Source organism: Mus musculus, chromosome 15, assembly GCF_000001635.26.
Source record: "Mus musculus strain C57BL/6J chromosome 15, GRCm38.p6 C57BL/6J".
NCBI lineage: Eukaryota > Metazoa > Chordata > Mammalia > Rodentia > Muridae > Mus > Mus musculus.
Genome location: NC_000081.6, coordinates 100,144,909 through 100,157,422, shown reverse-complemented (window position 1 = coordinate 100,157,422; position 12,514 = coordinate 100,144,909). Strand labels below are relative to the sequence as shown.

General features: G+C 45.7%; 1 protein-coding gene across 7 annotated transcripts in view; it reads right to left on the bottom strand.

Annotated features, from left to right (window-relative positions):
* Dip2b (disco interacting protein 2 homolog B) overlaps nucleotides 1-12,514 on the bottom strand; it is a 181,849-nt gene that overhangs the window by 62,052 nt on the left and 107,283 nt on the right. For 2 of the 7 annotated variants that reach the window (XM_011245629.3, NM_001159361.2), the window contains exons 5-8: nucleotides 6,060-6,272; nucleotides 3,117-3,266; nucleotides 2,267-2,389; nucleotides 56-253 (exon numbers count right to left, since the gene is read on the bottom strand). In XM_011245629.3, coding sequence (XP_011243931.1) covers nucleotides 56-253; nucleotides 2,267-2,389; nucleotides 3,117-3,266; nucleotides 6,060-6,272 — 684 coding nt within the window. Of the gene's footprint in view, nucleotides 1-55; nucleotides 254-2,266; nucleotides 2,390-2,878; nucleotides 3,028-3,116; nucleotides 3,267-6,059; nucleotides 6,273-12,514 lie in introns of those variants that run through there. The other 5 variants (XM_011245630.3, XM_006520976.4, XM_011245631.3 and 2 more) reach the window with 4 other exon arrangements.

Sequence of the window (12,514 nt, the reverse complement as noted above, 5' to 3'; positions counted from 1 at the left end):
ATACACGACCCATGATACTCAGAAAATCTTAGCGCAGTGGGGAACTGAGACCCACCGTATGTGAGAGTGTAGACTGGTTTCCCCGTCACATCCAGCCCAGTCAGGCAGGGGCACTTGGCTTGGGTAGAGCCCCAGCGCTGCAGGGCAGATTCCAGTGCAGGTGGCCAGTTACAGATGACGCCCAGGGGCTCTCCTTTCACTGGGGTCATCTGGCGGCCTTCAGGCTTTGGCTGGTTGGGATCTGGCTGAGGTACTGTGGCAAACAAGCAAGAAGACAAAGTAAGTTCATGGGGCTCGAACATAACTCTAACCTCTGGCACAACTTTTTCCTCAGTCTCTGATGTCTTCTCACATTGAGACAGGACAACTAGGGCTCTCACAGATCAGAGCTTCCGGGGGAGGGTGGCTCCTACTCCTACTGCTGGGAGTGCCCAAATATAAAGGCTGCTTATCAGAGTCAGCTGAGCTCCATTGTGAGGGACAGAGAGGAACACTTACCTAACAATCTGAAGGAATGTTCTATACTCATTTCTATACCGTAGATTTTTCTACAGTGAACATACATTATTCAAAGAATTCTTTAAGTCCTACATTTCTTTTGTTGGCTGTTGGTATTGTTTGTTTTGTTTTTGAGGCAGGATCTTACTATGTAGCTTGGTTTGCCTGGAATTCGCTATGTAGATCAGGATGGCCTTGAACTCACAGAGATCGACATGGCTCTCTCCCACCATGCTCAGCCTTAACTTGTACATCCTCACTGAAGGAAATTTAGACATAAATTAGACTAAAAAGTGGAGTATTTAGTGTGTACCATATGTGCACAGACTGAGAACATGAACAAGTGGGTGTGGTAGCCAAGCTCAGTCTCAGAGTCCAGGAGGCAAGAGCAATCTCAGGTCCAAGGTCTGCCATGGACACGACAGGCAGGACTCTTATCTCAGCAGACACTGAGAAAGCCAATCCTGCACACACAGCTACAGAGTGCACAGCGCACCCAGACAACAGTAGGGAGTAACACTTCAGCTCAGTCACTTCTCTCCAGTTGGTGACATTTCTCTCTCCAGAACTTCCCATGTCCTGGTTGTGCTGTGCACATGCTCTGAGTGTATGTGGGCCAGCTGTCTCCGTGGTTAAGAGGACAACTGCTCTTCAGATGACCCAGGTTCAAGTCAGAGCATCCACATGTCAGCTCGTCAGTCTGTAATTCCAGGTCCAGAAGACCTGACACCCTATTCTAGCCTCTGTGGGCACAAGGCATGAAGGGATACACATACATGCATGTAGGCAAAACACCCATATACATAAAATAAATCAGTATAGACAACTAAAAATAAGGAAACAATTGTTCTTTGTAACTTACTACCACGGTGGATTTGCAGGATTCCCTTCCAATGTTTGACTCTTTATAGAGTCGGCACACAAAGCAGTGGGTTCCTACCAGCACTTTCCTTGTCCCTACCATTGCACTTTGTTCTCATGCAGCTCCACGGCCCCTGCTCCCCTCTGGCTGGTCTCCTTGCTCCCTCCAAACAGTCCTCACTCTGCTTTTCTGTCACATTTCTCTCTGGTCCCCACCTCTGTTAGGATTTCCTTCTCCTCTCTTTCAAGTGCCCCCTTTTCACAACCTGCGCGCGCGCGCGCATACACACACACACACACACACACACACACACACACACACATTTAAATCTAGATGACAACAAAAACCATGCACTCTTCATGTTTCCGCATCCTGCTTGTTCACAAAGCAAAATGATCTTTCCCTGGATCCATTTCTCTTGATCCATTCTAGTGACTTAATATTTGTCTCACTCCTTACTTTGCATGTAACATTACAGGTTTTTAAAGTTAGTCTAACTGTAAAAGGAACACCCAGGAGTTCCTCTTTAATAAGCTGTGCCATCTCCACAGTGCCTGTACAATGGCAGGCAGTTTCCCATGAGGCTCCCAGGTACTCTGTCACGCTTCCACAGACACTGGCGTTCCTTAAAGGATCATCAGTGAAAGAGGTCTATTTACAATCAGTAGAACTAGTCTCCGACACACCAAATCCATTACTATTCGGCTGTGGTCACAGCGTACGCCTCAGAACAACAAAAGGGACAGCTCTAAGCTCCAGTCCTCTCTGCCCATCTCCTCAACGGCCCTGCCTGAGACCTAACAGGTAAATGATTCTGGGGGGAATGGCATAGCGACATGAAGCCCTTTCAGGCACAACTGTGCTGACTTCTGATGAGTGCGTGTGTGCTTCTGGCCCTTTTACTACTACCTTCCACAATTTCTTCAGAGTCATCCACAAAAAATTCCTTTAAGGGGGGTCTTTTGGGTCGCTTCAGGGTGTTGAGAAGCTGCTGAATTTTTGTGGACACCCTGCTATTGACAGGAACACCTGTAAAGGAAAAATGGTAAATGTGATTAAAATTTATTCAGCTTAATGAAGATATTTATTCCCTCAAAGTAAACTCTTTCAGAAAAAAACTACTGGGCTGGAGAGATGGCGCAGTGGTTAAGAGCCCTGACTGCTTTTCCAGAGGTCCTGAGTTCAATTCCCAGCAACCACATGGTGGCTCACAACCATCTGTAATGGGAACTGATGCCCTCTTCTGGAGTGTCTGAAGAGAGCAACAGTGTATTCATACGCATAAAATAAACAAATCTGTACAAATAAAGAAAAAAACTATTAACTTTTTCTTATCAATGAAACGTTTAAGGTACAGATGCCTGTGCACTGAAACTTTGTGAGTTTTCTTTCCTGCTCTTCTTTCCCTCTCCTCACTTAAGACTTTACTTCTAATGGAGCCTGGTCTTTGGCCAGTATCATTCTATCCAAAAGGGACCCAATATACACATGACAAACAGAAGGCTGTGCCGAGCATACATGGAAAGGCTACCCAGGCTCCCTCTTCTCTTGTAGAGCTCCTTTCTTCCACAGTCAGTTCACAGCACCTTCTGTGAAAGCCAACCATGAACAAGTACCAAGAGGGCTCCACATAGTGATGAGTGACCCAGCTGCAGTGAGGCTCTGTCGCTGTGACAACTAGGAACGGCTACAGTTAGAATTCGGAATTTCCCAGTTTAATGACTACTCCCTAGCATCTACCAATGGAGCTCCATACCATCAGCTGTATCCATAAGGCTGGACCTGTTGGATCCTTTGTGCATGCCTTTAACTATGCCAGAGGGGGGCAGGTCAATGTTTGCAGGGCGAAGTGAGGAAGAGGAGGAAGAGGTAGTTGCAGTGACGTCGGGAGGAGCAGAGACATTTTCTAGGAGAGGAAAAGACAAGAGTTAAAATCATACGGTACTGACAGTAAAGGGAACCACTTCTACACCCATTGCTTTTGAAGGAATGAAAAGCACTCGCTCTTTTAAAACAGGCTTTAAAAAAAGATTTTATTCATCATTATAAGAATGTGTATAGTATATGTATGTAATGCATGTGTGTGTGCATGTATGTATGTGGACACGTGTGTGTGTGTGTGTGTGTGTGTGTGTGTGTGTGTGAGTGTATACGTGTTTACAGAGTGCACGACTGGAGATCAGAGTACAGTGTCTGGGAGCTGGTGATTCCAAGGACCGGCTGGGGTCCTAGGGCGAGTGCCTTTACCTGCTGAGCCACCCCCTGGCCCTAAAACAGACTGTATAATCAAAGTCTAAGGTAAACCAGTTCATATCGGCTTTCCAAAACTATAATTTTCAAGAACTGAGTAACCTTAGTTATTACATCAAATCACCTAGCATGTTTCTCAAAAATGTTATTTTCTTATAGAATGCATAAGTAGAAATTCAATGTTGTAAAGCAACCTAGAATGTTGACAGTGAGTAAATGGCCAGTTTGCCACCAGTTCTCCAGCCTAGGACACTTCCTCATGTTGTGTTTTGCCTACCATGGCTCACAGTGGGCCAGATGACCCAGGCTCTCAGATGATGGGAAATGAGGTGAAGTCAACTTCTAGTTCTGATAAAACAGCCCACAGTGAGGCTGGACCCACCACCAGGCAAGGCTCCTTCTTGATCTCGGCAGAGATTAACACACATATGCTACTTCCTGGAAAAATTCTTTAGAGTTTTATTTTTTTGAGACAGGGTCTCATCAGTTGGGTCAGCTGCTCCTCCTGCTGGGATTACAGGTGTGGGTATCCTGCATGCCCTGTCAGGGGGCCAGTCATAACACGGGAAGTAAGCTGCTGTCAGAGAGTGAGTGATGTAAAAGGAGAACTACTCAACAGGGCTACGAAAATTCTTCTGAAGAAGAAGAAAATTAGAGGAAGTAAACTGTACAATGTAAAAATAATAAAACCACTAAAAGTAAGAGGAGGGAAAGATTGTAAGATTGCTTTAAGAGTAAGATTTCTGTGCTTCAAAGCCCTGTGATTATGAGTCTTATAAATTTAATACTTTATAATTTAATACTTTTTAAAATCTGAAACACACTGACTTGAGTCCATTGTGGTTAGCGTGGCTGAGAAGGCATCAGTGTTTTCTTTTTGTCTCTTGTACCTCAAGAGACTTTGAATTTGTGAGTCTTCTAGCTCAGCCTTGTGAGTGCTGGGATTACATGTGTGTGCCAGCACACCCAGCTCTGTGCTTCGTTTTGTCTGTTTCTCAAGAAGTGATCCTGCTATGTAGCCCAGGTTAGCCTCAATCCTGCCCCACCTTCCAAGTGCTGGATTGACCCAATTAGAAATGCTTATTGTCTTTGATCCAGCAAGTTCATCTGGGCAGTCTCTGTAAGAGGCTAAGTGAGCTAAGGCACAGACAAACAGTGCTATGCTTTAAAATCACAACAAGAACAATATAATTATAAACATGTACCATGTTCATGATGTCTCCTGAGTGCTGATGTCAAGGGTGTGCGCCACCATGCTCTTAAGAGACTACAGTCTCTTTAAGGAACAGGAATTACGTCAGTAATCACTAACATCCAAAAGTAGCAACACTGCATGTGATAGTTTCTGTAACTCAGTTTTAAAAATTAACAGAAGCACAAGGAGGATGTGGAACTGTTTTAACAAAACCCAGTCAGGTGAAGTAGGTGTCTAGATTCCCCTTTGCAAGGGAAACGCTCTTTAAGACATATTCTATGTAAACTCTCACATCTCAGAGGTTTGTTGTCTGTGATGGTGTGGTGGAGAACATTGCTGTCTGCATATGGTGGCCATGAGAGGTGTGATACAGGGTTGAGGGGGCTACCATGGATGGCAGGTAGCTTTTATGTGGTAATTATACTAACAAGGTAGGTAGGTATCTTCATTAAAAACTATAATGTTAAATTAAAATTTTCCAGCCTTTTCAGAAATCAAATTGAAATGTTATATAAATGTGATAAGGAAGGTTGCTGAGATGCCAACTAAGACAACGAAATGTGACTGGTTGTCAAGGAAACAGGTAAGACAACAGACACAGCACAAGGGTGGGACAGGGCACTTCTTGAGGAAGGGAAGCAGAGACCTTGGGAAACAACACCAAAATTCACAAGTGCATAAAGCAGAGGCAAGCCACAGCACTCCACACAGTAGCAGCAGCAGCAGCAGCAGCAGCAGCAGCTCAGCATGCCAACTGATCTGCACACTGCTCATGCAGCAATGCCACAGCAGCAAGCGACATAAATCCAGTCTTTAGGCTAAGGACAAAAGGTCTTGCTGACAATGGCTTGGTGTGGAATCTGCACCAGTTAGCTATGCATGCTGTATGAAATGCAGACAGTATCCCTGGGAAATCTGAGCTGCTAAATGCTTAGAAGCTCTGACATAGGGACTTTTTTTTTTTTTTTTTTTTGGATAAACCCATACTCAGACTGGTGTTCTATTTCGCAGCTTCAGTATTGCTTATAGAAATAGATATGGCTTCAGGTGAGGGATGTTCTGTACAATCCTGGCGATGACACCCATCACCCTGCAATGAACACACTGTGGCCTTTCCCTCTCTACCTCATTAACTGTTCTCTGTGATCAAACTTTCTAAGCCTTCGAAAACTTAACACAATCAAAAACTGTTTCCTGGATACTGGTTGCCAAGTGGAACATTGGGTGGGTTTCTTGGGTAGATCCAACTCCTACCTATTCGAGTATTGGCAAACACATCAGCTAGAGACCCACTGGTTCCTTTGACCTCTCCATGGGACAGCGTGGAAGATGCAGATGAAGAAGTGGACGATCCCTGAATTGAGCGGTTGATCCAGGACTCAGCATTCTGCAAGCTTTGTTGCAAGGCAGCAGAGAGCGCAGCTTGGCGTCTCAGAGAGCCCTCATCCTCAGAGGCCGAAGACGTGTCTGTGTGGAATTAGAAAAAAAGAAGGGTCGATCCTGCCTCGAGCACAGACTTCAGTTCTTGCTCATTGCCTGCACACCTGGTGCTGACATCAGGGAGCACTAGCATTCTGAAGTTAGATTAGTGGTGACATCTCCCAAGTATTTTCCTGTTCTGAGATTACTTAATGTCTAAATTCTAGTTTGTCTACTTAACAGAGACTTGTGACGGGTGGCCAAGTGGGGTTTTGTGGGTATCTGTCTCTGCTTAAAAGGAAAGGATGGCGGCAGAAGACAGGCACCATTTATTTCTGTGGAAAGCTTCAGTGAGAGCTGCTGATAGGGAACTCAAGTGGGATGTGAAACTGTCTTAGCCCCGAGGCACTGCCTGCTCTACTAGAAAAGCAGCTGGTCAAAGCTGGAAGGGGTGATTTCCACACACGGCAGTCAGTTAGACAAGACTGACAATTCCCTGGTGCCTTTCAGCCTGACTGACTTCAGGAACCAGGCCTAAATGAGAACATCTTGCCTAGAAAAAGTCCAACCATATACAGGGAGGCCAAAGCTGGGGAGAAGCCAGAGTCATCATAGGCTGGGACTCTCTAAGGTGTAAGCTAACCACTATATCCCCAGTCCCAAGGCCTCACATGTCCACATACCCAGATTTTGTTTGTCTGTTCGTTTTTTAATTTAAAAAAAGTCATGCTCAGATTTGCAGAAACTTTTGCCTAATTCAGGTGAATGAGTGGGTCCAGGTCATGCAGTGCGTCAGAGCGCTGGAGAAGTAAATAAGAGAGCAGGAGAATCGCTACCATGCCACAGTGGGATTGAAACCACACCAAAACAAACAATGAAACCCCATTATGGTAATCCAGAATCTGTAAATCTACACTACAAAGCCAGAGCTCCAACGCTCGCAACCTTTGCTTCTTGTTCAGGACACCAGCAGCGCATTACCTCACAGCAAAGGAGACCCAAGTGCAAGCCTTGTGATGATTCCCAATGCACTATGTGCCGGAAACTAAGTCAGGTCCTAGGGACTCTTAGACGTATGACTGTCTATGAGATAGTATGTGCCATTAAAAAGCCACACAGTGTGGCACTGACAACATACAACCCCACACTAGAATACAACATTGCTTTTAGAAATTGACCAAGTGGAGAACTCTATGGGAAGAGGACTGATCTTGGCCCAGGGTCTAAGTATGTCAGTATAACCAGAGCACATTATAAGGAGCTGTGAGATGGGGGAGGGGGAGGGAGGGAAGAAAACACAGATAGACAGGCAAACACAGAGACAGATGGAGACCCCAGAGATTTCACTGGTAAAGCAAGGCTCCCTAAAGGAGAAGACATATAACATAACAGGGAATGGTCAAAGCTAAACACAAGAGAGCAGTATTTAAAGATAGTATTATAATTTCTAGAAAACACCCTTTTCAGCTCTATCCTGAAAGAAGTGGGGGCAGGGAAGAGAGAGATTTGTGACTCACCACAAGAACAAAGTGTTTTGGGTGACATCTCAGATCCCACAAAGGCCTCTGGATTTACAAGCTGCCCTTACTGTTTATTTTAATTTGTGTAAGTCTAAAACCAAAATAAATCAATTTTTATAGATAGTAAAACCAGTATTTTCATTATTGGATTTATGGAAAACTAATTGCATTATGCTTTTGTATTTGATCAATTATATAATTAGGTATAGTGTTTCAGTTCAATTACCTGCTTTGTCTGCCAGTCCTCCTCTGGGTGTCTAATGGCTTACAGCTATGGAGTAGCATAGGCTGGGGGAAAACATGGCTTTGGTGTCTGTCTTTCATTTGAACCCTGAGGCCCACCACTCTACTTGTAGCTTGAGGTTGAAATGATTAATTGTGAGGACTGCTTATCCACTCAGCAACATGACGGAGCTCTACACCAGTCGGGCGATGAGAAGCCTGGAGAGACAGACACAGCCCTGCTTGCATAGGTTCAGAGACGGGCAGGAGTGCATGCTCCTTTGCTCTGCAGCATGAGCAGGGATTGGCTGAGAGGCAGGAGAGATGGCATCAGGTAGAGAGGATGCAGGGACAGAAAACAGAGCACATCTCAGGCAACTAATAAAACGAACAGGAGGGGGCTGGAGAGATGGCTCAGTGGTTAAGAGCACTGACTGCTCTTCCGAAGGTCCTGAGTTCAAATCCCAGCAACCACATGGTGGCTCAAAACCATCTGTAATGAGATCTAATGCCCTCTTCTGGTGTGTCTGAAGACAGCTACAGTGTACATACATATAATAAATAAATCTTTAAAAAAAAAAAAAAAAGAACAGGAGGGATGGAGAGATGGCTCAGTGGTTAAGAACACTGACTGTTCTTCCAAAGGTCCTGAGTTCAAGTCCCAGCAACCACATGGTGGCTCACAACCATCTGTAATGGGGTCTGATGCCCTCTTCTGGTGTGTCTGAAGAAAGCAATGGTGAATGCTTAAAGTAAATAAATCTTTAAACAAAACAAAACAAACCAGGAACCAGCTGAAGCTCACGAGCAAAACAGAGAATGACAGTAATGAGGACAGACATCAGGGGCACAAGGTGCCAAGGGCTCACTTCACTGCGGGGCCAGCAGGCAGCCTGCAGCTACAATCAACAGCAGTCCCTTCTCAAGCACTGGACTACTGATAAGAAGGGGATTCTATCTTCCTGATCTGACAGAGTATCTGATAGTTTCCTTAATAACAATTTAAATAAGGCACTGGAGAGATGGCTCAGCGGTTAACAAGCACTTACTTCTGTCAAAGGACCCAAGTTCAGCTCCCACACCCATGGGTTTAGGCATGACCAACCATACTTGTCTGAGCCCACACTTTTTAAAAAATCAAAATGAGATCTTTTAAATAATTTCTTTTGTAGCTTAAAAAAAAAAAGCCATTGTCAACCAGGAATAATTGTAGAAATTTGTTTTCAAACTCAGGAATGGATTTGCAGCAGACACGCATGCCGGGGTGCACCTCTAGGGTTGATTTGCAGGGGACATGCGTGCCGGGGGCGCCTCTGGGGTTGGAGGGCGATGTGGGTGCTGGTTTTCTCCTGCCTCTCTGGGCCCTGGGCATCAGGCTGTAGGGCTTGGCAGAAAATGCCAAATAGATAACAATACCCTGGGTCAGTGCAGTGGCTTATCTATTTCTGGATAGCTTGGCTTTGAACTCATGACAATCAGTCCTCCTGCCTCCTGAGTGCCGGGAATAAATACAGTAGGAGTTACTACTTTGCTCAGATGGTGGTTCTAGGGAATAAGCCTAAGCCTTCGCGCTAGGCAAGCACACACTGCTCTTGAGCCCCTGCCCCTGCCCCTGCCCCAGCCCCAGCCCCTGCCCCAGCCCCGAGACCAATCCTAAAAGCATGGTTTGCCTGCTGTGGAGTGACGTGACTTATCAGGCACCACTTGATAGTGTTCATCAGAAGTCTACCATCTATTTGTAACCAATTAGAAGACATAGAAATGATTTGCTTATTGTTTTTAAGAGAAGAGAAGTCCCCAGTTTACTAACTTTTCCTAGCTGCTATGACTTTAGTTATGTGGACATTATATTAAAAATGTTTATTTTAGGGCTGGAGCAGGCGGGGCCGGAGTGAGATGGAAAAAATGTTTATTTTTAAAAAGTGAACACTTGGGGCTGAAGAGATAGCTGAGCAGTTAAGGGCACTGGACGTTCTTCCAAAAGACCCAGGTTTGATTCCCAGTAACAACGTAAAACAGGAAACAACCCAAATGGCCAAGCACAGACAAATGGATGGATAGACTATAGTCAGACTCAGCCATGAGCCGTCTATTGGGATGGATACAACATGGAAGAGTTTCAAAATACTTAGGGTGAATGAAAGTTAGCCCATCCCTCCTGCTCTACCTGTGCGTGTGCGTGTGTGTGTGTGTGTGTGTGTGTGTGTGGTGGTGGTGGTGGGGGAGACAAAACTGCATGGCTCTATTGCATAAACATCTAGAGAAAACACAAGCCAACACAGAGACAAGGAGAGCGAAGCAGTGGTTATCGGGGTGAGAGGAACGTGAAGCGCTCAGGAGACTGCAGAGATGGGCATTATCTTAACTGTGTTTCTATGTCACAACCTGGCAAAATACGTACCTACGTATGTGCTGTTAGGCTGTAGCTATAGCTACAGGCTTGGGGTGTGTGAAGACAGCACCAACTGTCCCCTCCAAAGTTACTTATATTATGTCAATCTTAATTGAATAAAACTGTAAAAATCAAATTTGAAAAGGCTTTTCAAATTTTGAAAAAGACTTAACTTGAAACTTGCTAAGACTTACAAGAATGAAAATGGCACCTGAAACAGACACCACCTGAAAGCAGAGACGTGCTGAGGAGCACTGAGTGGACGGGCCCTGGAGGACAGCGCCCACCAGAGCTGGAGCCATGACTCAGGAGTTAAGAACACTGGACGCTCTTCCAGAAGACGCAGGTTCAGTTCCCAGCTACCACATGGCAGCTCACAAGAGCCTGTAACTCCAGCTCTAGGAGATGGCACAGTGCATATATATATACATATAGCCAAAGCCCTCAGGCATACAAAACTTTAAAAAAATCTTTTAGAAAAGAAAGGAACAATAGATCCCGCCTCTGGGCCCACACAACAGGTAACAAAATTAGGTCTAGGCGAGTAAGCCACAGTGCACTGACATGCCGGATGAGCGTGCACTCTAACAATCACTACAAAGTAGCGCGACATCTCACTTGGGCATGGAGCAGGTGACTGCAAGCAAGCTCTTCACACAGAAGAGCCATTTCTCCTGCTACTAAATCTGTTGTGTGGTGCTAGGGACTGAAGGGGGGGGGGTGCTTCATGCTGAGCCTCATCCCCAGCCTAGGGATTCTCTTTCAAGTAACATTTAAGTGACAGAATGGCAGCTCTCAGGAGGTGATGGCTAGTTAGGTTTACCCTTCTGTGGTACTGTGCATATATAGGCAACTGTCAGGTGAGAGGGGTTTCCTGCCTGTGACACTTAGGGTTGATAAGGACTGAGTTAACCATTACCCACTGACAATGAGCATCTGGCTCTCTCCTGTCTGCAGACCCACTGCTCTCCCTATCTTGCAAACACGTACAGGCAACACAGCCTGGCAGGGCCGTCTTAGTGAAAGTCCTTGGCACAGGGTAAGGCACCGCAATCCCATACAACACCTCTGAGGTGGATGAAAACCAGCAATGTCCAGTGTGCCCCAGGGCATCATTCTTAGGTAAAGAAATGCAGAGGCTGAGATTAACACATTATGGAGAAAAGCTTTTCCTTGTCGTCCAGCCCATCCCTGGCAGGTAGGAACCTTGTCAGAGCACACGTCCACACACAGCTTCCCTCCACTTGGGGTCACCTGCCCTCTCTCACTGCACCAAACAATAACCTCACAGGCTGCAGGGAAGCCCGGAAACCGAAATAACTAAGTTAGTCTGTGGGTCAGCACTGTATTTATTTCTGTATGAATGAGCAGTGGCGTTACACAAAGGACCTCTATAAAGAGAGCTGAGGTCATCGCCTCATGACATCAGCACATGAGACAACTGCAGCACAGTCACTCAGGCAGTAAAGGATGGGGAAGGCCACAGGTGCTAACACTAGGAGTCACTGCACACTTAGAAAACTTGAGTTTTCTAATCCACGGCAGTTTAACATAGGCGTCAATAATCACATTTTAGGTTGACTGAGGTCTTATCTGAGAGTCATTTATGAAAAAAAAGACAAATCATTTTCCATGCCAACTGTTCTCATTGCTTCTAAACTGCATGACACCATAAATAAAGCCAAAACGTCCGCCCCCTTAAAGCTTTTCCTCCTTAAACCCGTTTGATCAGGCAGCTCTCAATTTTCATCCGGTTAGTAACCCAGGAGACTGTACCTCCCACAGGGAGAGCAGAGTGACTTGTGCCCCAGAAGTGAGCTCCACACAACACAGCACACGGACGTGTGGGCTGACAGTCAATGTACAAAGATCGAAGAGGACTGTGGTACACAGGAGGCTGTATGTGTGGGTGGGGTGTGCTTGCAGGTGTGTGTTTCTGGAGGCCAGAGGTTGACATGGGTTTGGTGACTGGCTGACTGGCTGGCCAGTGAGCCCTAGGAACCCACTTGCCTCCTCCGCACACAGTGCTAGAGTTACAGATGTGTACCACTGCACTCAGCCTAGGAAGGAGCTGGAGGTTCAAACTCCATTGAGCCACCCCAGCTGCCTGCGTTCTGACCATTGTATAATTGCCAGATGCTGACTTTAAAAATATT